This window comes from Ovis canadensis, chromosome 21 (assembly GCF_042477335.2).
Source record: "Ovis canadensis isolate MfBH-ARS-UI-01 breed Bighorn chromosome 21, ARS-UI_OviCan_v2, whole genome shotgun sequence".
In the NCBI taxonomy this organism is placed as follows: domain Eukaryota; kingdom Metazoa; phylum Chordata; class Mammalia; order Artiodactyla; family Bovidae; genus Ovis; species Ovis canadensis.
Genome location: NC_091265.1, coordinates 40681820 through 40708109, shown reverse-complemented (window position 1 = coordinate 40708109; position 26290 = coordinate 40681820). Strand labels below are relative to the sequence as shown.

The 26290-nt window shown below is 47.4% G+C and overlaps 1 protein-coding gene across 7 annotated transcripts in view; it reads left to right on the top strand.

Annotated features, from left to right (window-relative positions):
* The window catches only part of NAV2 (neuron navigator 2), a 426264-nt gene that overhangs the window by 327429 nt on the left and 72545 nt on the right, over positions 1–26290 (top strand). For 6 of the 7 annotated variants that reach the window (XM_069565338.1, XM_069565336.1, XM_069565339.1 and 3 more), the window contains one exon: positions 21803–21941. In XM_069565338.1, coding sequence (XP_069421439.1) covers positions 21803–21941 — 139 coding nt within the window. Of the gene's footprint in view, positions 1–8061; positions 8456–21802; positions 21942–26290 lie in introns of those variants that run through there. The other variant, XM_069565341.1, reaches the window with a different exon arrangement.

Sequence of the window (26290 nt, the reverse complement as noted above, 5' to 3'; positions counted from 1 at the left end):
AGCCATAATTAGATGAACTCTTTCCCCACTGAGGGTTTTTCAGGGTGTCCCACTCTTCTCATCACAAAGAACAATGCAGAGGCCGTTCTTGGAGCTAAATGTTTGCATGCTACTGTGAGCTGCAAATAAAGACTGTATTCTATACTTTCCTTATAATTCTGACATTTGTGCGTGCAGATGACACTCTTGGGCATTGTGAGAAGAACATAGTCTTAAGTATATTCTGGCTGCTGGTGATGGGGCTGCCCTGAACCATTCACACACTTTTCGTCCCTGCATCCCATTGTTCCTGGTACCGTGTTTGGGAAAAGGTTGGCTGAAGAATGGAGTTTCTGTCTGGGTGCAGCTAGCTGTGTGCAGCTGAACCTGCAAATTTAGTGTCAGTCTGCACTGCACTCTGAATTGAATGAGAGTTTTTGTCTTTCTCTCTAAACTTCAGGAAAAGTACAGAGCTGGGATCTCCTGTGATGCTACCTACCCTTGGAGCCAACTACTCCTATAGGAAGGGAAGGAGGAAGGGGAGAAAATACAGGGCCCATCGGTATAGGCTGTTGTCAGTGGGTGAAGTGACTATTGGTGATGAAGAAAATTGTCCCCAGTGTGCCAAGTACCAGGCTCAAGGCCAAAATTCAGAGGTGATGAGGGTGATTACAATCACGGCCTCTGCTTAATAGGGTCTTAGCAGCAGTGTGCCCTTGGGCAAGTTACTTACCCCACTGCTTCTCAACATCCTTATGTTATATTAGGGATAATAATTCCTAGTACATAGGAGATAATACCTACTGTATAGGGAATGTCAGAAGAATAAGATAAGATTGGAGAATTTAGCACCTAACTGCCATTATAAGAATTCAATAAAAATGAGAGCTTAAAGAGAAATCCCAAGAAGGATACTGACTTAGGAATATGGCCGACCTGTTCTTTAGCACTGATTAGCTTTGTGACCTTCCATAGCTTATCTCCCGTTGCAGAGCTGTAGACCGTCTGTGAATTGAAGATAATTTTTTAAAAAAATCTATCTTACTAGACTATTCTGAGTTTTGATATCAGCAGTGGACATCCGTGGCACACAGTTGGTTTTCAGTACCTGTAGCAAAATTTGTAAACACTTACTATGTGCCAGTAACTGTTTTATTTCTCTTCCTTCATTGAAAACAGTTTTCCTCTGAGAGACTGATGGTCAAGTGGAAAGAATGTAATTCTTAACCACTCTAACTTTTTAGCTACCCTCTCCACTAGACAAATACCTAGAATGTATTGGGCTCTTGGCCAAACTTTTTTTTTCCCTTTGACTTAGACAAGATTGTGGTTCAGAGATTGTGAACCTATTTTATACTCCCTATAAACTCAGAAGCGAAACAATGAAACACCAAACTAAGGACCAGGACAGCTTTTCTTACAAGAGACTCAATGTTGTGAGAAAGGTTCTATGGGATGAGGTTTTTACAGATTGAGGATAACACCTGACACCTAGCAAGTCTACAGTCCATTCAGGGGCTGTCCCCAGCAGGACACAGAGGGAGCACAAACCCAGAAGGCGAATGAATTTTCTCTTGCAGAGGGATTTCAGCAGAAGATCTAGCGGTGTAGACTTGCAAAGGTGTTCCTGCTTAGAGGGGTCTTAGAGAACATCTGGGGTGGCGGTCAGCTCACTGAACAGGCCAGCAATCTGAGAGCTTCCAGCAGTCAGTGATTGAGCTACACTCAGCCCTGGTTAGTGTCTTCTCTACTGCTCTGCGGGACACCCAGAGAGGTCACACCTGAGAGCTGAGCGACCTGGGGCCAGAGGGAGCGCCTTGGGTGTGTGGAGTAACATTAAGACTGGAGTCTCCCAACCAACCGCTGGCTTAAATCCCAGCTGCTCAAGGCTGCCCGTGATTAGCCCCTAGTGTTCCCTTTCCAGCTTCTTTCCCTGTCCCTGGCTCATTATCTCACCCTACACCGGACACACTCAAGGATGTCCTTGCAGCTGGAGCCACATGTTAAAAAAAGGCCAGAGTGGCTTTGAAATATTTTGTTAATCCATCGTCATAGAGATAGATAATATCCCAGCTGAAAAATAAATATTTGAACTCTTGGAGTATTCCCTATGCATCCAACCCCTTATGGCCAATGGTATTGTTTTCAATTTCCTTTAATGTTTTGTTTTTTAAAAGACCAAATTGCCAAGTGGATTTGCTTCTTGGGTGTTTTTTCTTCTAGGTAACCGGATTTATTACCATGACCACAGATGCAGGAAGGCCTAACTGAATTATTCCCCAAACACCAGACACACCTTCCAGTCTGCCGTTACTCCTTATTGGCTGTGGGGACAATGATAGGAATCTTTGTGGCTGTTATTATTAGCCTGGGGTGTTTGGCATGGGGTTTTATGGGATGATCTAGATTTTATTATGTGGAAAGCTATAAATAGGCACAAATTTAAAATGTTGCACCAAATTGTCAACTGTTAGCATTGCACGGCATTCCTGTACAGGCAGCCTGGGCACAGATTTATTCTGACTTTATAAGCAGTAATCTCTTTTCTCCTCTGATGTGCTCCACAGCTTACTATGCTTTTCTTTCATGTCATGTATCGTGGCTTGCAATTAAATGCATTTGTTTCTTTATTTGAATGTCTGAAATCCCCACAAATCCCACATGATAACCTCCATGAAGAAGAGAGGGAGACCATTTCTCTTTTGCATACTGCTGTTTCCCCAGCACAGTGCCTGATGCGTAAAGGTCAGCATCCAGCCGATATTTTAAGGAGAATAGCTTAAATATCACTTCCAGAGATGCCTTTTCTGACCACTCTATTTAAAGGAAGTGCCTCCGGTGACTCTCTTTTCCTATACCCTGTTTATTTATCTTATCACTTTTCCCATAGCATCCAGAACGACCTTCCTTGTAGAAACCATGATGTCATAGCATTTGGTAAAAGTCTAAATTGGGCCGAGCCCAACAATATTAGAAGCAGCTAAAGGACTCTAGGTAACCTGTTAACAGTGCCCCTGACCCACTGAATGTCGTGGTGGCATCTGTTGGCACAGTAGCCTGGCAATGTTTGCTACTCTGAGCTCGTGGGGTCATGGAAAATGGGCAGGATTTGTCCTCTGAGGCTCTGGGTCCCTGATAGTTTTTTGACTGTGAGCAAGACAACTAGGTTATCTGAGTTCCAGTTTGTTTTTCTATGACATAAAGATAATAATGAATGTGTCCACCCAGTTGTGAGAATTGAGATGCATAGACAGTAAAGTGTATAGATCTGAATTGTCGTTTATCATTGAAAATAGCTTTGACCTCATGTGTCTTTTGTTGGAAATGCTGCCATTTGGGAGTTGGTTTGTTGTTGATTGGCACCCTGTTAGAAAAGGCATCTCTGATGTTGGGTCGAGGATGAAAAGTCTAGGCTTATGATTTTAAGCCAAAGATGCTGGCACCTGGGGTCATGTTCTCTAGCCTCCCCTGTCCAAGGTTTTGTTAACAAGCCTGCAGTTTCAGATTCAGAATGGGAGGGAGGTAAACACAGATAACAGAGTGGGTACTCTTCCTGGTGAATGAAGCCTTTTGTTTAGAGACAGAGGAGTGTGTGTGCTTTCACGTGTGAGGACCCACAAGTGTGAGCTCCAGACAAACCCCAAGAATTAGCCAATTGAAGGTAACAGAAATTGCTGCCCCTCAAGATAAAATATCTGACACTGAAATGTGGCTCATTCTGTCTTTATAGTAAGATTGAAGGACAGTATCACCTCCTCCCTGGAAAAGGAGAGTGGGACCCACTCTGTAAATGCAGAGAATAAGCCATAAGCCCCTCAGCAGGAAAGGGAGATTTTTCACTTATCAGATAGATTCTGAGCCCCAGCAAAGAACGGGGGAAATGGAGGAGTCAAGCCACACTGACAACATCTCCAGATTGACAGCATCTTCACCGATACGGCACCAGAATCACCTGTTACTGATGGGTAACGTCTTTTCTTACCCTTGGCCCTGGGAGATCTCTCTGAAGGAAAGCAGACAGCACTCCTGCCCTCAAGGAGCTTACTGGCTCTTTTTTTTTTTCTTTGAAAATAAACAAATAATGCACTGACTGGTTAAGTACCATGGGGTGTTATGGAAGGTAACTGGCCCAGAGTCTAGAGGGAATCCCTGAGAAGGTGACATTCCACCCACGACCTGAACCAGGAGAAGGAGATGAACGTGGGAGATGTGGACGGAGAACATCACAGGCAAGTGGAACTCAGCGCAGGGCCTATGAAATAGAAAGAGACCTAGTGTGTGCCAAGGCCCATGTGGGCCCTGTACTTGAACTTCATGAAGGAGAGGCGCAGAGTGGCAGAGGGAGTAGGCAGGCGTAGTCAGATCCCTTTTAGGCCGAAGGAACAAATTTGGATTTTATCCTAATGAATTTGGATTTTATTCTGGGTTTCCCCAGGGTAGCTGCTGGAGGGTTTTAGGCAGAAAGGCAACTTGACCCGATGTCTCTTTGAGTAAGATCACTGTCACTGCCGTGGGGGTGAGGGATCCTAGCAGAGCAAGAAGGAAGGCTGAGCAATCAAGGAGGTGGTTGTTGAAGGAGAGAGGCAATAGTGGCTTGGACCAAGGTTATCTTACTGTAGATGCTGAAGAGTGATCAGGTTCAAGGTGTGTTGGAGAGGTATAGGCAAAAGAACTTGCTAGGGGATTTTATAGGAGCTATGAAGGAAATACTGATTAATAGATGACTGATGGGTCAACGGTACATTGACTGGGAAGGAGAGGATTCCAATTTGGGAGTGGATTGCACACAAATTAGAAGTTGGAAACAATCGTTTTGTCTGAGATGCATTAGATTTGAGATGTGTTGCGTGCACCCAAGGGGCTCAGGATAGAGCAGCAAACTTCAGAGTGGTCTGTGCCTAGTCTTTGAAGCTGTGCATGAGATCACCTAGGGAAAGGCTAGGTAGGAAAGAGCAGGGGACAAGAGACAGAGCCCGAGGGGTCTGCAGAGGAGGAGCTTGAGCAAAAGGACACAGAGGCACAGCCAGTGAGGGAGGAAGTAACCAGGTGCAGATGGTGGCATGGAAATCTGTGAAGAGACCCATTCCAGAAGGAAGAAGCTGCCAAACCTGGCTACGTGCTGCTGAACGCTTAGGTAGCAGAAGGATCACTGGCAAAAATTAAACCATTGATGTTCTTGGGAGAAACAAAACAGTTTCAATGGGGTGACGTGAACACAAGACTGCCTGGCACGGGGAGGAGACAGTGGACCATGGAAGCTGGAATGTAGACGGCTTCTTTGACGTGTTCTGCTGTGACATAGTCATGGAGGGGAATATGGACTTGGGGTTAAAGAAAATTTTATCTGATGAAATTGGTGATATATTTCCTTGGCCAGTTAGTGGGGAAGAGCTGGTAAAAAGGGCAAAAACTGATGATGTTGAAGAAGGAACAAAGTAGACTCGTTAGTATTATTTTAATAAAAGTATTCATAAAATAAGTGAACATCTTTTTTAGATTCATTTCAGTGGTTTTATGTATTCTGTAATTACCTGCCATATTCTAAGAATGCAGTTTTATTCTGCTCTTTGATACCTGGGTAGAGTTAATCAGCTGCATTTTGGTTTAAAAAATAGCTCTGTAAGTTAACCTGAGAACCTTGACATCATTGATAACATTGTTTCTGTGGAGAAAAATGTTATGTGTCCTAGAAGGTCTTTGGAATCTGGCCTGTTTGGAAACCAGGGTCAGAAATGACAGGGGAAGACTGGCTGTTTGAAAAGAGCCAAAGGGCATCTGCTCCCACAGGGTTGGCTGACCTGCCTTCCTTTCTTTATCTCCTCCTATTGCCAGAACTCTTAGCTACAGTGTGTGCTGCCTTTCAGAGCATGGGAAAGTCCTACCTAAACCTTACCCTGCAGATGCAGAGAATTCAGAGCGTTTCGTATTAAAGATGGGACCTTTTAACAGCAGGGAGAGGATCGAGACCCTTTTAAACTGCATTGTCTCATGTAATAAAGTCACCCTTGAAAAAGTTGTGCATAATTGAGATTATATATTTAGTGCTGAAGGAGATTTACAGAAACTTGTACATGAGAGGAAGTTCCTTTATTCCCCTGCCAGTACGTCCTTTCTCAGAGGAAAAGCCAAGATGCTTACAGCGACTTGCCAGGCTCTCCTCAGGGACCCTCCTCCCAAACCCTCTGACCTGACCTCCTTGGCTTCCTTTGCTTCCCTGCTCACTCTGCTCCTGCCACACGGGGTTCTTGAATGTGTAAGTTGTATCCTGTCTCAGGACCTTTGCGCTGACCTTTCCCTCTCTTGGAAGGCTCTTACCTCCAGATAGTCACCTAACCAGCTGCCCCGCTTCTTTCAGATCTGCAGGACTCATCCGTTCAGGAGACCTTCCCTAGCTACCCTGTGTAAAATTTCAGACACCCTCCTTGACAAATCACAGCCTCTTTCCTACATTACATTTTTCTCCTTAGCACTGATCACTATAGCGTACTCTACAATTTACATTTTGTCTCATTGATTGTATAGTTCTACTACTGAACAGTAAGTTCCATTTGAGTAAGGAATATTTTGTCTATTTTGTTGGCTTGCATAGCAGGGGCTCGGTAATATCAGTTACATAAATAAATCCCTTAGTTACCTTGGCAATAAATGTGGATGTTTACATATTATATTAGCTTATAACAAAGAACAACTGCAGCAAACAGTGGAAATTGTATATGTGTCTTTCTGTATGTATGTCTCCATATATGTAGTCTCATTCCACCTAAAGTAACCCAGAGGTCAGCCAGATTCTCAAATAAGTCATGTTGTAAAGATAAATTCAGTTTCAGAGACAGGGATGGTTTAAAGCATCTTTGTCAGCCAGAGTTTGGGTCCATCCTGACTTTGTCTCAGTAAATCTGGGCTACACTGCCCTCCCTTGAACCCACCCCTCAGCATCCCGGCCTCAGCCTTCCACTCGCCACTGCAGAGACAGGCTCTGGTCATAGGTTTTCACCTGGGGGAGGGCCCTAAGGGATGAGAGGTGAATGATTAACTTTGGTTGAGACTCCTTCAAGATTACAATCTCGGCTCCTGGACACACTTGCTTTTTCTTTCACCTGGGAAGCCCCACTAGACCCTCACTTCCTTTCTGAGCTGACCTTTTATTGTCCCCTTTTGGGGGTGGGGGTGGCTCTTCATTCCCCCTTTGAAAGGCTTTTGTTTGCTGAGCAAACGTTGACCACTCTGAGACCTTGCTCTCGGCCAGTTACTGCTTCCTTGCCTACCCTTTCCCCTCCCCAGACACATACACACAGAGAACCCCCTCCCCCCTCCCCACGTCCCCCAACCCTGAACTCTGATTGGAGAGGCAGCCCAGGCCAGGGGGAGAGTCTTTCTCTGGGAAAGCCTTTGAAAGCAGCCGGGAGCCAACTGGCAGGATATTTGGAGAGGGAATAGGGCTTTTCGAGAGCCTCTTAGTCTTTCATTTTAAAATAAAGACTTGTGGCTCTGACATTATTTTGCTTTTGAATTTTCACTAGTAAAACAGTTGTTCATTGTTCTCAGCATCTGTTTACATAGTTTCTCCTGAATTCCTTGATTACAGGTTTTAATAGGGATTAGTTGGTGCAACCCCTTCCTATCCCAGAACTGGGACTCTCTCCCATCCCACCTCCTCTCCCAGCTTGAATACCATAATGTTTAAAGTAGCCATGTATACACCGAGCTTCCTTAAAAAACAACAACAACAACAACAACAAGAAATTAATGCTTATTTTTGTTGGCACTGCCTCAAAATTGACATCACCAGAAATAATTTGTGTCATTGTTAACTGTACAAATAGGTGTCTCTTCCTTCCCAGGTTCTGCAGTTATCTGTGTAGGCTAATCATTTCAATCAAATGCTCCGCATTCAGTTGTGGGTGGAAGTAGTTAAGAAATGTTACTGTCAGCGATTTCTGTGTCATCGTTAACAGCCACAGCATTGACCGAGAGACTTTTCCTAACATTTTGGCACAGTCCACGGGTGTTTAGAATAGCCTTTCACATCTAGATTTTATTCAGGTTGACCAACTGTTCCTGGCTCCCTTGGGACCATGTGAGGGCCCTTCCACTAGGTGCTTTACGGTAACAGTTTCCAAGTTTGGTGTTAGCTTTTGCTTTGCTGAAACTTTTCACAGCTGACTTGATACCAGCACTCTGGCCTGACCCCTCGCTCCTTTGGCACTTTAGGGGTTAATTCTGTCGGTGGATCCGGTTTCTTTCCCGGGCAGGGGAATGGAGATCCCCTTGTAGTGGGTACTTTAGTAGCCGATTGCTGGTGCCTGGGATTCCCTGTCCCGGTGTGGGCTGGCTCGGCTGCCTGCCTGCCTGGCTGGCTGGCTGGCTGGCTGGCTGGCTGGCTGACGGAATTGCCATCGTGAGATTCATTCAGCTTCTTTGTCTGCTTGCTCCAAGGATCACAATGTAGAATGCTCTGGCCTAGGAACCTGACAAGGTAGGACGATATTCTGAAACTCCTAGGGCCTGGGGCAGGGTGTGGCGCTCCTGCTGCCCTGGGTGGTACTGGAAAGCAGGGCAGAGCAGCCAGCGGCACAGCTGCCAAAATTCCGTGGACTACGTAGTTGGTGGTGGGGGGTGGGTGGTCACGGGTCTGGAAACTCATCATCCTTTTCCTTCTCACCCTCATCCCTTTTTATTTTAACCTTGATAGTAGTAAAGGCAGCTAGAGCAAATGTCCTTGGTTCACCTGGACATTTGGGTAATGTCAGTATATTCCAGACCATCTTATCAAATGAGGCTGCTGAGACCAAAACACTGGCTCTCTTCGGTCCTTATTTCAGCTTTTAGGGGGAGACCTTTGGGCCTGGGGTGGGGTTGGGGAGCAGGAGAACTGGAGAGAGGCAACGCTGGGACCCAGGCAAGGACTGCTGGTGGTGCAGAGGGCTCTGATTAAAATGACTTGCAGTTGGTTTTGTTTGGAATCTAAGAAGCCGGGTGAACTTGTGGTTGTGTTTACTAATACTGCAAATTACCGGGTGGTTTTTTTTTTTTTTTTTTTTTTTAAATTCTGGAAACTAGGTTCCAGGAGAGATGGCATAGATTTAAGTAGGAGTCCTTTTCTTGTTTGTTAGGACTGCTCTAAAGCTCCCCAAAGAGGAACATTTCTATTTTTAAGCCGGACAAGGGGGAGAGGAAACACTGTTCATTGCCACCTACTACTGGCCAGGCATCTAACAGACATTGTCTCATTTAATTTTTCTTGCGAAGCCAACAATATTATTTTTAATTTGAGGTGAGGCAGTGGGAGCCAGGAGAGGCTAAGGAATGCACTCAAGGTCACACAGACACTAGGCAGAGCTGGGACTGGCCACCACTCTGCCTTCCTTGTTGGACTTGGCAGATGGCTCAGGATGGTTTTATCTGTAAGTTTAAATGTGGGTTCAGCTAGATGAAGGGCACTTTTTATTGTGGAGGACGCGCCAACGTACACATGATACTTGCAAGCATGGCCTGCCTGGGCCTCTCTGATTCGACTCATTTCTGGAGAGGGGTGGCATCAAAAAGAATTGCACTTTGGCAGCAAGACCTATCTGAGAGTTTGCTAATCTCTTTGAGGCTTTTGGACTCTAGATGAATCTGTGACTGGATTTGTTGCTCATTGGATTTGTACGTGGTTGAGGGAGGAGGTGGAAGCCCAAGTGAAAGTCAAACGTGGGAAGGTCAGTAGTCTGGAAGTTGGCCTGGGGCTGCTGGAGTCCCGGAGTCCCCACCCCGTGTGTTAAGGCTTACCCAGGCTTGGCATTAGCCACTCACATGTGTGCCTGGGGTGGCTAGTTTGCTACGGTGGAACTGTTTTTGGGTCCCAGAGCTGATTCTGAGTGTTTGTTTCCTGACCTGGGCTTCCTTCCCTTCCCATCCCATTGGCCTGGAAAGGGTAGCTGAAGGGCAGGCCCCTAACAAGTTGCCCTGAGTGAAGCAATTGTTGTTCTATCCTGAGCATTCAGGTTTCCAAACACCTGAGATGTATTGGGAGATGACTGGGAGTATGTGTGGGTGGGTGGGTGGTGTTAATGGAAGTGTTGAGACCCCCACATCTTCCTCCACCAACAACTCTAGACCTAGGGCAGCCAGTCAGTGCCCTGTCTGGGACTTCTCCCTACCCCAGCTTTTCTGTAATTACATGGGGAATACTTTGATTCCATTAAAACGTGTCCCGAGTTTTGGGAGGGCAGTTTGGAGGGAGAATGTATGGCTGAGTCCCTTCGCTGTTCACTTGAAACTATAACAACTTTATTCATCAGCTATACTCCAAGACAAGATAACTTTTTTTTTTTTTTTAAAAAAAAAAGGTGTCCTGGGCTTTTTGCAAAGCAGTTGGGAGTTCTGAGTTCTTATTTGACTGTAATTCCTTGAAAGCCTCTTTGCCTCTGCTCTTACATAGAATGAGAGCTTGGGTTTTAGAACCGTGCAGATCTACCTTCAAATCCAGCTCTGTTTATTATCTCTGGCACCGTGGGCAGGTCGCCATAGCCTCTGTAAGCCTCAGTTTTCACATCTGTAAAAGGGAACATTAATAGTTTGTGCCTTATGGTCTAATAGAAGTGTGTGGGATAATGAATGTAAAGTGCTTTAGCAAAATCCCTGGAGCCCACTGTTACAGCTTTTCAGCTTGTGTTCGCCAGTATTTTCATGAGCTGTATGATAGGCTGAGCTGTATATGATATGCTGAATTCTGTTGATGTTTACGGTACTCTTATCTTCTGGTAAACAGAACAGCAGAATGACTTTGCTGCAATCTTTGGCAAAAGCCAGGAGGCTGTGGACCAAGTGTCAGCAGCTCTCTCTGGTGGAGCCTTGGAGGAGCGAGGCCTTTGTGCAGCTGAGGCCAGCAGACATGCTGGTGCCTATGCTAACAATGAGGGTAGAGGGCATCCGGGCCAGAGCTCCGGGCTTGGTAGCTCAACCAGCCCCTGGAGCCAAAGGAGGAATTTCACGCTTACTCAGGGGACCACCCACTTGTTGAGGGAATGAGTTACCAAAATGGGACAAAGGTTCCATGGGGTGAAACTCAACCCCTGACATTCTGAGTGCTACTAAATCCCCTCGGAGCCTTCTTTATCGGGTTCCTGTTTCCCTCTCTTCACCTCAAATGATTGGCCTTGCACCTGGCACCGTCTGTAGAAGCTGCTTCTCCCCCGGGACCCTGCCCACTTATGGCAGCGAGCTCTTGCACTAGAGCTTCATCATCTTTTTCATATTGTGGGCCTTCCTCTCCTTCCTGTGGTCTTTGCAAAGTCCCTGGATCCCGCCCTACAGCTGACAGGAGCTAGTTATCTCCTCCGTGCCTGGAGTTCTGGTTTGGTCCCCACGAAAGGCGTTAGGGGCCTGGGTGTTGATCAGCACCAGGTCATAGAGGAGGAAGTCTGGGTCTTCTGGAGGTGAAGATACTGACAAAGTAAATGGCAGGGCCAGGGTTCAAACTGAGATCTGTTAGATGGGCCAAAAAGTTCATTTGGGTTTTTCCAAAGCGTCTTACAGAACAACCCAAACTTCTTGGCCAGCCCAATATTTTGCTTTTTTTTTTTCTTCAGAGCATGTGCTGCCTCCATCTAGAGCTTCAGAGGTTTACAGTACCCTGGCCCACTGCTGGATGAAACTTAATTTATTTGGATTAGCATCTAACTCTGTCCTGGCTTTTCACTCAAACTCAGGTTCTGGGTTATTTTGTACCGCAACAGCAGACTGTGTAGGCTGATCGCAGGAGGAAAACCTAAAGGGCGACTTGCTTGCTCATAGCTTTTTTCAAGTAGCTCTCTTTTATTTACTTATTTTTGTTCATGTGGGAAACTTGAACGCCCTTCTAATGCACATGACAAGTGTTCATGAAAATGTGTCAGTTGAATAGATAAACAAGATTGTTGCGCATTCTTGGATCTGTATGTGAATCCCAGCTTCAACAGTTCCTAGTTGTATGACCTTTGGGCCTTTCTTTCCAAGGGTCAGTTGTCTCATCTCTCGAATGGGTATAGAATTAGTCTCAATCTCATGGTACCCAGGAGAAAATATAGATAAGCCCTCGATACTAGTTATTATTTTTATCGTAGAGTTGGGCGGATTAAATGAAAGAATGCAAGTAATATAATTAGCACGGAGTCTGGCGCAGCTTTAAACTTCAATTAAAGTTGGCTCTTATCGTTCTCAGATAGGCAGCAAAAGGATTTTGCAGGAGTCCTGTTGCGTTCTTTGAAGGTGGATTTTCTTAATGGGTCCCAGCAGTGGTTAGAGGAGGTGATGCTCCTGAGAAAAGCTCCTGGGGAGGAAATAGTTAACATACCTGTCTGGTGGGAAATGAAGGTAGCCAAACCCTTTCCCTTCCCCGGGGGTTACTGCTAAGCCCTGGTTGGACTTGCTCACTCATCCACACCAAAGGATCTCATTCCGCTGGGCCCTGGGGTTTCACAGGAACAATTGCCTTGAACAATAGCCAGAAAACAAGTTCCACCAGTCTGGGCTTTTGCAAGTGAATGCAGCTGTCTGGCAGGGGGCACGGGGCCCTGGAAATGGGCTCTGCTGTGATTCAGGAGCAGAACTGGAAAAGTGAGCAGGTAAAGCCGCGACCGAGCCCTGGGTGGCTCTACAGCGTGAGTTTAGTCACCAGGATAGGGGCAGACAGGAGGGCGGGGGCGGGCCAAGACAGTTCCTGAGAATGGTTAGGGCCTTCTGGAGTAGACCCAGTCTTTGGGTGGGGGTTTTGGGTGGAGGGTGATTAAGATCCCTTGCTTAGTGAGGCTGCTTTTCAGGACCAGAATTACAGTACTACATCTCTTCTGTTCTAACCTTCTGTGCTTTATTAGTGAGCAGGGAATGAATATTTCTCTACAAGCTGATTTTTTTTTTTTTTACAACATCATTTAAGCATGTCTTTCTCTTGCATAAACAACATTATCTCACAGGGAGTCCATTTGGAAAGTCTAATGACCCTCCAGATCATTCAGTAACTCCTCTTCTCAGAGTCAGGAGTCTTTTGCTGAAAGCCAGGATTCCTCATGCCTGGGCGTGTAAATCCTAGTGGAAAAATCTGTTTAATCATCCTTCTAACCTTGGGGTTCGGTTTTGCCTTTTTACTTCGTGGAAGATGAATTTGTAAATATAGTATTGCATGAATTCAGAGCCATTGAAGATTCCTGCTGTTGAGATGAAGTTGTAAATACAATACCCCATTAATTCAGAACCATTACGGACTCCTGATGTATCTACAGACTCCCCAGAAGAGCTTGATTTTAAAAATTTGTCCAGATTAGAGGTGATTTCTCAGGGGAGCCTGGTGAAAGCAGGTTCTGTGGAATGCTAACTCCCCACAACAGTGAGGGAAACAGGGAGTGTGAGAGGCTGGAATAATTTACGATTCTTTCACCTGCGTTTTTCATAGCTGATAGCTTGTGTTTGGGCTGTTGAAATTGTGCTTTAAGCCCTCTGAATGGCATTTGAATTCCTGACACAGTGATGTCAGCATCTCTTGTAAGACTCTGAAACTGAATCTCCTTGTTTTATTTTTGAATAGATTTTCTGGTCACTTTTGAGCGCCTTGACTCTGGTTAAAATGCTGTGTCTTGGCCCACACAGGGTCTCTTTGATATTATGCTTGATTGCTGTCAGTCAGTGGAGGTTCTTTTAAGGTGAGGCTGGTTAGCAGACAGAGATTTCGAAGCTGACCTATGTGTACTCTCTCTCTGATGAGTCATTAGACGACTCCTAAACGGCATACATACCATGCCTGGTGCAGTGCCTGGCATTTGGTAAACACTGCCAGTGGTGGCTTTATACTTTAGGTAAGATTGTATCTTATTCCTTTGTGGATAAATAGTGTGGTCATGCAGAGCCTCTATTGTGGATTGGGTTGTAATGCCTCTGTATTATGGGGTCAATCAGGGAGCCTTGTTATTGTTCAGTTGCTCAGTCCTGTCCACTCTTTGCGACCTCTGTGTTTCACCATCTCCCGGAGCTTGCTCAAACTCAGGTAGCCTATCTGACTACAAACGCTCAGGTGGGGGTGGTGTCAAATAAGAAAGCTCAGGTCTGTCTAAAGAGGGCAGTTACAACTCAGCGCTAAGTAATCGTCTCCTGTATGTAAGATATCGACACCTATTCCAAATATTGAAAAGACTCAGCGTGAAGATTCTTCTTCAAAAAGAATCACTATGAGATGAAATCAGCAGTGAGGAAACCCAGAGACTAGAAAGTATGGTGACCTCTTTGGCAGCTTTTACTGAACGGAAGGAGATGCTCTGATCAGTGGGGACCTTCGGTGCCCTTTGCCTCTACTAGCTTTTCTCTGAGCTTAACCCCCCAGGATGCTGGTTAGAAAGCACCCTCTGGGATCGCTGTGTCCAGCTCCCTCACTGGAGACAGAGAACTGGAGAGTAAGTGAGGTATCTGAAGTCTTCTGGGAGGTGGTTCTGGGGAGGGCTGGGGCCCAGGCCTGGCTCTCCTGGTTCCTTGCCTTTGTCACTTGCAAGCCTTGACGGAGAGAGCGAGCCGCACAGCAAAGAGCTTCAGCGGGCCTGGGCTTTGGCACGCTGCCAACTGGTGCCTTATGCTGGCACTTGGTTGGTGGTTTGAGGGGCTGCTGAAATCTGTAGACGTGTCAGAAACCAGCGCAGTTTCCACTCTGTGTCCTTTGCTTACCTTCCTGTTTGACATTTTCCTCAGTGCCTGAGCTCTGCCTTCTTGTCTGTCATGTCTGCCGGCTTTGCGATCAAGGCTAGGGACCACTGAGTCGTCACTGTATCCCTGATACCTTGCATGGTGCCTGGCACGTAGAGGGTGCTGGCTGACAGGGTGAGATGAACAAAATGAATTCAAGGTCTGTGGCTCCGGATTCAAAAACATGGGAGTTTAGGAGTCTTGAAGAAAAATAGCAAATATTTGATAGAATTCTTTGCACCCACCTATTGGCAAAAATAGGTGAAGTTCGTTTTCCAGTCTGATCACTTACACCTGTAGTCGTGCCATGTGACCACCAGTGGAGGACTTTTCATTGAGGAGAGAGAAAAGTACGTGGCCGTGGTCTGGGTAGGAAATGATGCTTTTTGTTGATGGTTCTGAGAAGTCAACAGAAGCATCTTCTTGCCATTTCTCTAGATGTCCCAGCCAAAGAATTTATAGGGCGTAAACATTATACACTGTTGTGAAAAAGAAAAAAAAAGGGAAACCAGCCAGGCTGTGGGCCCTATGCCCTTTTAGTTTCCTGTTATAGAAACTGGGGAGGAGGAGGCCCTCAGGCTCTTCTGGTTGTTTCCCAAGGCTGTTGAACACAGTGCTGTTTCCACCAACACTTTTGGAGCAGTTTTGGAGTAGTCTTGGCAATCCTACAATATAGAGTGAAGGTGCAGTGGAACAGGAAAAACTGGGTAAAGAGGATAGATCTGTCTTGTGTTCATTTATTCTTCTGGTTATTCATATATAAAAATCATTCAGTCATTCACAAAACGAAATCTTCTTTAATGTTTTTCTCAATGTCTAAGGAACACTTTTGTACCCAAAAACAGCATCTTAGAATTAATTAGGTTTTACTATTCAATTTATTAAAGCTTTAATTTTAAACCTGTGTTTTCTTATAAATCTTATCTGTAAGTCAAGTATTTTGCATAAAGTAAGAATGTTTCCACCCGTTATTTTGATTAGTACTTTATTAATTCAAACTTAACAAATTGTATTTGACTGATCAGTACTATTTGCGAATCTGGATAAATTTCCTGAAATGTTTTAGATCACATTTGTAAACTTAACATACCTGGCTTCCTCAAGTTCTTCAAATGTTGGATTGGATAGACTTTAGTAGCCTAGCAAGCAAAATCTTTCTAAGCACTTAAACAACCTTTGCAAATCAAATAACTTATGACTTTTGTAACTTCAGTTTGTCCAAAACACTTCAGTTCTTTGTACAGTCTGAATCCAGTTCTTAAATCTTTCATCTTAAAAATCTCAAATGAAAAATCAGTACTCATTTAGATTCGAAGCACAAGACATTTTTAGATTCTCTAACATGCCATATATTTTTTAAAATAGTATAAATTATATAGATTATCCCAATGATCATCAATCTTTTACTCTATAAAATTAAGCATTAATATGAGGATTTATTTCATTATCTCCCTTCATCTTTTTAGACCGTCCCAAGGATTTAAAATCACTTTACTCCCCACTGAGGGGAGGAAGTTCATCCTATCAAGTGGGCTCAAAACCCTCACGTTGTTTTTCACAGATTCAGGAGCAGGGTGCAGGAATGGCCAAATCATATTCCAGAATGATTGTTCTGGGGCCATGGCTGAGTGCACTGTAGTTCTTTCCGTCCCTCAAGCCTCTTCACTGGAATTTTGTGTCACCACACTGCCAAACCCAAATCCTCTGAGTTTCTTTCAAATTTCAGCCATAATCAGGTTTTGTAAACTCTCTCAACATTTATCGCCTGACTTGGGTCAACAGACTTGTACCCCGTCCCACGTTGTACCTAATTTCCTTTGCTGCTTGATTGGATTCAACTAACGTTCTTACTGCCTGAATGAATTCTACATGCTTTCCACATTTTTCCCATCTGCCTTTCAGCCGCACGTCTGGAGTCGTTTTACAAACAAATGGCAATACCCCATTAGTTAGCACCAGTGTACCAAGTGACAAGTCATAAGCAAGCTAGTTTTGAGTAGAAGAAAGAAGTTTATTAGATCTCACTGTTTGGTCTCCCAGAGGTGGCTGCTGACTTCTGGCCTGGCTGGATGCAGAGCTCACGTGATGTCAACTGCTCTTGCTTCTGCTCCCCTCCCTCCCTGCTAGCTGCCTTCTCAGGCAGCCAAGGATGAAGGGCCCAGCGGCAGCTTTAGGCTTCTTTCGCTTTTCTTCCAGAGTGTGTGCCATTCTCAGCATCTCCTGTGTGGGGGGTGCTCTTTTAGGCAACGTTGAAGAGATCATGCCAGCACTTTATAAGAACTTCACGAGCAACTTGAATCTCTGAAGGGGGCGTGTAGCATACCGTACATTCTCTTGTTGGGACCACATTGTTATCACAGAGCATCTTCTGGAACTAGCTTTCCTTAGGATGCTTCTTGGAACTCCCTGACAGTGATCTTGGTGGCCCAGGACCATTCAGAATATCCTGAATTTTAGAGAAGGGACAAGTTGGAGCTAAGTGATTTTATATCTAGAGAGATTCACCAGTGTCCCCAAAGAGCCAGAAGTGAGGGAGACGCGGCTGGTTTTCTGAGCTCGGGGACAGCTGTTGTTTCTGGTGCACAGACCGTGCTGGGGACCCCAAGGCAGCTCGTGCTCAGCATAGACCTCCCTTGCCATTGCTCCTCCATCCTCCTTCTCAGTCTCCCCACTCCCGCTTCTCTGTGGGGTAGATCCTTGATTTGCCCCTTCTGGGCTGACTCAGTTGCTAGGACCCCTGCCAGCTCAGGGTGGCCCCGTGGTGCTCTGTGCACAGACATGGGAGAAGCATGTGTGAGGAGGCTGACTCAGTTGCTAGGACCCCTGCCAGCTCAGGGTGGCCCCATGATGCTCTGTGCACAGACATGGGAGAAGCATGTGTGAGGAGTGCCACGTGCCCCCCTGCAGCAGCATCTCAGTGTTCGGAGGGCACAGAGGAACAGCGGGTACAATTTCAAAGCAAGAAAATCCGGAGCTTGGGTGCGTGGGTGCCTCTTACTGACTCCCCTCCTTCCTCCTCTCCAGCCACACTCCTCTCCTGCGCACGGTCTTCTCTCTTCATCCTTGGCTTATAGGAAGTTTCAGATACTTTCAGTGGCTAACCCCAGAGAGCAGAGGCAATGAAAGACTCGGGATTTTCTTCCCATCATGAGAGTGGCTGGAGTCCTTTTCCATCTGTGCTGTCACCCTTTTCCCAGCAGAGCCTTACACGGTTGCCAGCCTAGGTCGTGTCATCCACATCCATGTGTCACCCATTAAGCAACTGAGGCACAGAGGTTGTGACATGTCAGAGGACAAAGCGGGAGGGAACCGGGCTCAGAATCCGCTGCTGGGGCTGCCTTTGCGTCAGAACATGCCGCGCCTGTCCTGCATGTGAGTTCAGTCAGCAGGCGTTCAATAAATGCACACTGTATGCCTGGAGATGGGGGATGGGGAGGCTGGCATTGCTGCTGTACCGCTGTGCTAGAGGTGGTGGTGGGGAGGGTGGGCATCGGGGTCAGGGAGAGGTTCCTGGCCAGCCCTGCCCTGCATTTGCTGAGAGCCCTGGACGGCACTCTCAAAGCCTGTGTCCTCATTAGGAAGCATAGCCACCCGTGAGGGAATAGGAGCGTGGCTGAGAATACGTGCAGGTGCTGAAGAGTTGCCATGTGGCAAGTGCTCAACGAACGGCCGGGTGACGCAGGCCAGAGGGAGCACATGTTCCCAAATTAGACAATTCTGCCTTAAACCCAATTCCAAAGTGGACTGAAGGGGGGCACTGGGCAAGATACTCATTCTTTCAGCCTTGATCCCTTCACCTGTCAACTGGGGAGGAGAACGGGTGCCTTGCAGGTGTGCTGTGAAGAGCGGAGACAGAAACGACGATTGGAAGCACCTGGCCTGATGCCTGACACGCAGGCTGCACTGCTTACTATCACTAGGCAGACCCCTGCGGGTGCTTAGAAAGTAGGACAGACCGTCACAGAGAGAACGACTGGAAAACTGCAAGAGCGCACAGAATGAACCCAAATGCGGAAGACTGTGAGTTCAGAGGAGGGGATTGTCAGGGTGGGCCAGGATATTTGGAGAAGGCCTTAAAGGAGGATTTGGAACCGGATGGAGGCCGGGCCAAGCGAGTGGAATCACAGGCAGGAAGTTGCCTGAGACCTGGAACTGCAGTTCCCTGAGAATTCATCCTTAGTGAGCCTCCCCCTGAGCCCCCACCCTGCCCCCCTTTATCCTCTCTGCTTGAGAACCACCTTTGCATGTTTCCCCTGCACTTGGGTGGGACCCTCCAGGTGGGCTTTAGAAGCCAAATTGGCGGGCTGAAGGGAAAGGTAATGAAAACAGGTTTCCACTAAGCTTCGTCTTCCTGCCTGATCAGCAGAGCTCAGACAGGCATCCTATGAGCTGGTGGAACAAACCAGAACTTCCTTTTCATTATTCGGGAGTGGTGATTTGGGGTGCTCCTGACTTTCTAAATCTCAGACTGGCATTTCTTTTTGTGTGTGTGTATATATATGCATAGATATATAATGTATGCCACAGTTTTTAAAGATTATACTCCACTTATAGTCATTATACAATGTTGGCTGTATTACCTAAGCTGTACAACATATCCTTGTAGCTGATGTGTTTTATACACAGCTTGTACCTCTTAATCCCCTACCCCTTTCATGCCCCTTCTACTCCCTCTCCTCACTGGTGACCATCATTTGTTCTGTGAGTCTGTTCCTGTTCTGTTATATCCTCCACTTTGTTGTATTTTGTTAGATTCCACATGTAAGTATTCTTATAGATGTATTTGTCTTTCTCTGTCTGACTTATTTCACTAAACATAATGCCCTCCAAGCCCATCCAGGTTGTTGCAAATCGCAAAACTTCGTTCTTTTTCATGGCTGAGTAATATTCCACTGTGTTTATACACCACATCTTCTCCATTCGTCTGCCGATGGACACTTGGGTTGCTTCCATATCGTGACAGTTCTAAATCATGCAGCTTTATTGGGATGCGTGTGTCTTTTAAAATTGCTGTGTTTGTTTTTCTGGATGTATACCGAGGCGTGGACTTGTTCTGACCCTGGCATTCTGAGGCATCAGAGAGCCGCTCTGCGGGCCTTTCGGTGAGGCACAGCTCCCTGTGGAGGGCTGAGTGGTGGACACATGTGGTTAAGTCAATGCTTTATCATCACACGGCCCCGGGTGCACGTATTGGCCCTGCCTCTCCTGCTCCGTGACACACCAGCTCCCGAGCCTGAGCTTCCTCCTGGGGAAGCGGGCCCTGTTGTTTGCCCGTGTGCACTGATGATGGACATAATAGAGAGCCGTGTGTCGTCACAGGAGAGAGGGTGCAGCTGTCTGACCTCCTGTAAGGTGCCGTACCTTCCTCAGCCTTGGTTTCTCTACCTGTACCATACATAGAAACAGTAATACTTAGCTATTCCTACTCCATCAAGTAGAGCGGTGTCACAGTTTATGCTAGAAGCTTACTTTATAGGTTCCTCAACTTCCCACTCTGTGTGTCTAAATCAGCAGGTATTTATTGAGCACCTGCTGTGTATCTACCACCCTGCAACCAGACCTGACGTCTGGGATTGGGAGAGGGTGGGAGGAGGGGACACTGGAGGGACTAGGGAAGGCCTTCTGGGGAGGTGACTCTTCAGAGAGAAGGAGGTGGGGCAGGCATCCAGAGGTACAGTAAATGCAAAGCCTAGAATGCAAAAACCCAGAGCTGGTGAGCGATAAAGATGGGCGTCCATGGCAGGACTGACTGGAGGAGGGGCTGGATCACAGGGTCTTGAGGGCCAGAGTAGGGAGTCTCGAGAAGCCCTGAGGGATTTGAAGCAGCGGAGCAATAGATCTGGCTTGTGTTTCACAAAGACCGTTCTAGCTGCTATGGGGAGACTAGATGGTTGGGAACCAGGAGAGGAGCCCGGAGCCCAGCTGGCCTGTTGGCAGTCACCAGGCAGGGCAGAAGCAGCCAGAACCTCTGGGCGCAGGGGCGGGGGCAGCCGTGCGCACTGGGAGAGACTCCGCAAGCAGGGGCAGGAGGACCAGGGGGCGCCCCGAATGTCTTGGTGTTGGGAAGAGGAGATGGTAGAAGGAAAAAGAAGAATCTTTGCTTGGAGATTTGACTTGAGTGGTGCGGGATGAGGGTCTTGATGGATTTCAGGATTGAGAAATGAAGGACTCTATTTTTGATGCATCTTGAGATATATTAGAGTTGTATGTGTTGTGTTTGGAGAAGGCAATGGCATCCCACTCCAGTACTGTTGCCTGAAAATTCCCATGGGCAGAGGAGCCCGGTGGGCTGCAGTCCATGGGGTCACGAAGAGTCGGACACGACTGAGCGACTTCACTTTCACTTTTCACTTTCATGCATTGGAGAAGGAAATGGCAACCCACTCCAGTGTTCTTGCCTGGAGAATCCCAGGGACGGGGGAGCCTGGTGGGCTGCCGTCTATGGGGTCGCACAGAGTCGGACACGACTGAAGTGACTTAGCAGCAGCAGCAGCAGCAGTGTTGTGTTAGTCGCTCAGTCATGTCTGACTCTTTGCGACCCCACAGACTGTAGCCCCCCAGGCTTCTCTGTCCATGGGATTCTCCAGGCAGGAATACTAGAGTGGATTGCCATTCCCTTCTCCAATTATTAGACCTGCCAATAGAGTTGATGGGTTTCTGCCGACTTTTGCGCTTCCCTTCTCTTGGCTTTCTGTGCCAGGAGTGGGGTCCAGAGAATTCCTACAGCAGCTCTTCTTCCCCTTCTGAGCCACAGGGAGGACACCCCTGCTGACTCATTCTCTGCCCACTTTCTGATCCAGTCCCCAACCCCCTTGCGCCTCCTCTGTCTCTGGAGGTTGCCCTTGGCTTTTGAAAGCCCCCCAGGTGATGTTGAGGATGGGGTAGGTAGTGTGTATGTGTTTAGTCACCCCTGCTCAGGAAAGCACCGCCTTTTAGGGGAAGACACATATCACCCACTTCCCCAGCTGCCAGACGGAAGCAGTTGGATGTCACCCTTGAAAATGAGTCACATTAGAGGCAAAGGAGCTTTGTCTGGGGCTTTGTGCACCAAGAGCCTTCGGGGATGGTAGCTGTCTGTCTATATCGTCAGGCTGAGCTGATGCGGCGTGACGTGCTCAGGGTGTGTTTGTCTTGGCAGCTGGGATGACAGCAGCTCCGTCAGCAGCGGGATCAGTGACACCATAGACAACCTCAGCACGGATGACATCAACACCAGCTCGTCCATCAGCTCCTATGCCAACACGCCTGCCTCCTCACGCAAGAACCTGGATGTGCAGGTAAGGAACGGGGCCCCTTCCAAGGCCCCTGCCAGTGGAGAGCCTTGAGCTTGTGGGCCGCAGGAGCCATTTAGGGTGGGCAGAGTCCCCAGGTCCGTGAGAGGAGGCCCAGCCTCCTGCTCACTGCCTGCGGTCTTGTCTCCTGATTGTGTCCTCTCCCTGCAGGGAGAGGGGGGGTGGGCGGCGGGGTGCTTGGAACAGGAGTCGGGGGCACTCACTGCTCTCATGGCTGTGGCCTTGGCAAAAATCACCTTTCCTTCCCGGAACTCGGTTTCATCATCTATGTAGAAAACAACAGCAACAGGGATATTGGACTCAAGTGGCCATTCTTAGCGTGGAATGTATGTCCACAGGACAAGGGTGGCCTTGAGAGCCACGGGGTGGGGGCAGGGCCAGAGCCCTGGCCCAGAAGACCAGTGCGTACCAACCAGAGGTTGGGAACTATTGCTCGGTGGGTCCTATTCTGCCAGTGTGTTTTATTTGGCCCTCAGTATCATTCACGTTTTTATAAGTTCATTATTTCACATAAAAAGTGAGCTTCTGATTTCTCTTGAAAAATCAGACAGTATTGCCTCTTTGAGTCTGCATTCTCCACAACCAACAGGTGTCCAAGCGTCCACCCCTGCCCCATACATGCACGCTTTGGACGGGGCACCCATGCCCCAGTGTGTTGGCCAGCTGCACCCTCGCCTGACTGTGCCAAGTCACTGAGGTTTCCCATCTCTGCTTTAAACTCTCAGAGCTAATGTTTCAGAGGCAGCGCTTCCAAAGCAGTTTTGTGGGGGTGCATTTGTGTGCTCTCACACCATCCCTCAGTGGTCAGAGGGGTTGGTTCTAATGAGCCCATTTGACTAGTGGACAGGCGAAGTTGTCATCCTCGCGCCCGGTTGCTCGTGTTGGGGCTGACTGGCTGTGGTGACGTAGGAACACATGGGCTGGGATCCTTTTCATGATGAGTCCCTCCCACCTGTGGGGGCTGCAGCCTCGGGTGAACCCCTGTGAAGGTCCGATGGGGACAGAGTCTCCCAGAGGGCCCTCGTGAGGGCAGGGCTGGCACGTCCGCCTCCTTTCACTCCCTTCCTTTCACATCTGCTTCCTTTCTCCTCTCTCTCTCCCTCTGGACAGATAGGAGCCTCTTTCAGAGTCTCTCTGCTTTCAAAGGTATCTTTTTCTTTGAGGACAGGGCTAAATAAAGGATGTGTCAGAGTGTGGGAGTCATTCTGTCCCACAGAAATGTAAGCATAGGCCGCCTGATGAAATCTGCGAGGTGTTGCTTCTGGGATTGCCTGTGACTTCTTGAGTTTTCATTTTTAGCCCAAGTTTCCAATTATTGTTGGTGAATGAGGGAGGCTTGTAGTGGTTGTTAAGGGGGGCGGGGCAGGGGGAAGCTGCCTAAATGAAAGGGAGCATAAAGGTTTGGGGAAGCAGTGCTGAAACGTTCCATGTCTTGGTCTGAGTGGTCCTTGTATAGTATGTTTATTTCATAAAATTTCTTCAAGTTATATACTTAAGATTGTACATTTAGTGTATGAATGCTATACCTCAATTTTAAAAAGTTGATTAAAAAAACCTAGCCATACCACCCAAGGGATGAGTGTTCAGTTATTAAATACAGATTAGAGATACCAAGCCAGACTGTGTTCCTACCACTTGGCAAATGTTATAATGCCTACCCTTTTCCTTTCTTTGTGGACACTAAATGATTTTTTTGAGACTCCTTCTAGTTTCAAGGTAACCACAATCAAGCTTCTAGACTGTCCTTAGATACTGAGCTGTGGAACTTAGAAGGAAAGATAGACAGAGACAGAGAGGAGAGAAGAAGATTTGTAAAGTAGATTTGCTCACTCGCAAGGCAGGAAGAAGCTTGCTCCTAAGATGCTCGCTGAGCCAACAAAACACTGTCAGAACAATCTCCTTGTCTTTGTTCCCTTCCCACAGAGCTGGAATTAGAATCTATTTTCCACACCGACACAGAGTAAACATCTGGAGTTTACAAATGATGCATTTGAATTTGGTTAATGCCAAGACCGCCTCCTCTCTGACCAGCTCTTTGCTTTCATCTAGCAAAGGTTACATTAGAAGAGCTTCAAGAATATGACACAGCATATCTTTTGATCAAGAGCAGAAAGTTAACATCAGGAGTGTTGTAAGAAGTTTACGATTCATTGGACTGCTTTTTTTTTTCTTTTTTTTTTTTGCTATAAAACTACCTGAGTTTAGAATATTTAAGTAAAATTAAGTAGATACCAGGATAAAATGTAGACTTGCAACCACAGTTACTAAGATTCCTATTGAGCTGGTTTATTTGGTATCCCTTTGTTCCTGTCCAGGGAGCATCCCTGAGTATCTGATCCACATAAATCGCCTCCTTCTGTCCTCCTCCCCTGTGCCACTCTCAGGAAGACTAAGGACCATTACTCCTCTCCAGGCAGCGTCAGGCAGCGGGAACGTGTCTGCTGCCTTCCTCCCAGGGCACATTCAGGTCCCCGTCACACGCTGGTTTCCCTGGACAAACGGGCAGCACAGACCGTCCCAGAGGCAGGGAGAAGTGGTCCAATGTGTCAGGAAAGCAGGTTGAGGACAGGTTGCCTGCCTAGGTTTTCATGTTTGAAAAGCCTCTGAGGACCAGCCAACATCTAAGGAGCAGGGAAACTATCGCCTGGAAGCCTAAGCAATAGCCTCGTTCAGCTGTGTGAGAGAGGAGCCGGGTACTGGAGGAGTGATCCTTGGGGATGGAAATCCCCTTTGTCTGTGGGTGACTGTTTCCTCCAGCGTGCTGAGGAGCACTGGGAGGGTCTTTGATGGGGGCATACATGCCCAGATACCCAGCACTGACCTCTGCTCACTGCTCCTCAGTGTTCTAGGCAGAGAATCCCCCAGCCTGAGCTCTGACCGCCTCTTGATGGACTTTCTCCGGGAAAGTTGGGGAGTCTGCTTGCGGTAACAGGGAAAAAAATATGGCCTTGAAGTCAGGGTTGAGCTCCCAGCTCTGTGACATCCTTGGATGAGCTCAACCTCTCCAAGCCTCTGCCTTCTCATCCATTAAAAAAAAAAAAAAATCACGGTAATTAAGACTTATCTTGAAGGGTGAGTGTGAGAGAGATACTGACATACTTTATCTGAACATGCTTTCTTGGAGCCAAACTTAATAATAGAAATACAAATTCCCTGTTTACCTTCATGCAAGACAGAATTATGTTAAATGCTAACGTGCTGGAGATTTTCAGAGGCAGGACATTTGGTGATAGAAAGCTACTCTTGGTCCCTCCACACTGAGCTCCTTGCAACCACTGTCAGCTCTCTGAGACACCTGTCTGACTACCATCCATGTTTCACACACAAGGTTGCAATCTCAGGGAAGTTCAGCCGCTTCCTCCAGGGTCACACATGCTAGCACCTAGTTGCTTGAACTCAAGACTGTCGGAGCCCAAGCCCCTGCTTCACCCCCCTCCCCCAACATCCTGCCCCATGGCTGCACCTCACTCCCCGGCGCATGGGTTCCACTCTCTTACTCTCAGAAGCCTGACCCCCCTCTCCACAGTCCTCAGGAGTCTGGGCTCTCGAGGGAAGAACTCTCCCGTCCCCTCTTCTAGGCTCTCTCCGTCCCTCCTTGAGTGTGGGTCTCTCCACTTCCCTCTTGACTATTGAATGAGTAAGTGGACTTGCAGGTAGGCACAGCAGGGAAATCTACCGAAAGGAGGTACCATTTAAGAAGGGAGTAGTTGGCAAAAGGGAGGGTGCGTCTCGACACGGCTGTCTTGCCGGCCCTCCTGTGTTAAGCTCTAGGAACAGAGAGGCTGGCCCTTCATCTTTTAATCTCTCCTGGTGCCACTACGTGATCTGGCCCAGAGCTCAGGAGGGGATGTGAACTCAAAGCCAGCAGAGTGTCCGGGACACATGCTCCAGTGCAGAGAGCGCTGGGATGGCTTCCACCCTGGACCGTGATGGTTGGATGACTGTTCTTTCCAGAGGGCTATTCAAGCTGTAGTCAGACTGGGCATGTGTGCACTCTCTCTGCCATTGGTAGGGAATCAGAAGTCTGGGGTCCCACCCAGAGGCGGGAACTGCTCAAGAATTGGACTTGGGGAACCACTGACCAACCAGGATGGAAAGAAAAGTTTCTGAGAGTAGGTGATGTGGTAGGCGCCCTGGCCATGCAGCATCCTCTTGTCCTTGGGCTTCTCCTTTGGGAAGGCAGCATAGCATGGTGGCTAAAATATGGGCTCTGTACACAGGCTCCCCAGAATCCTTGCACTACGTGATCTTGGGCAATCTTCTTTTCCACTTTGTGCCTCTGCTTTCTCATGAGCTGAAACTTCCTCACAGGTTTGGTTTTTTTTTTGGTGAAG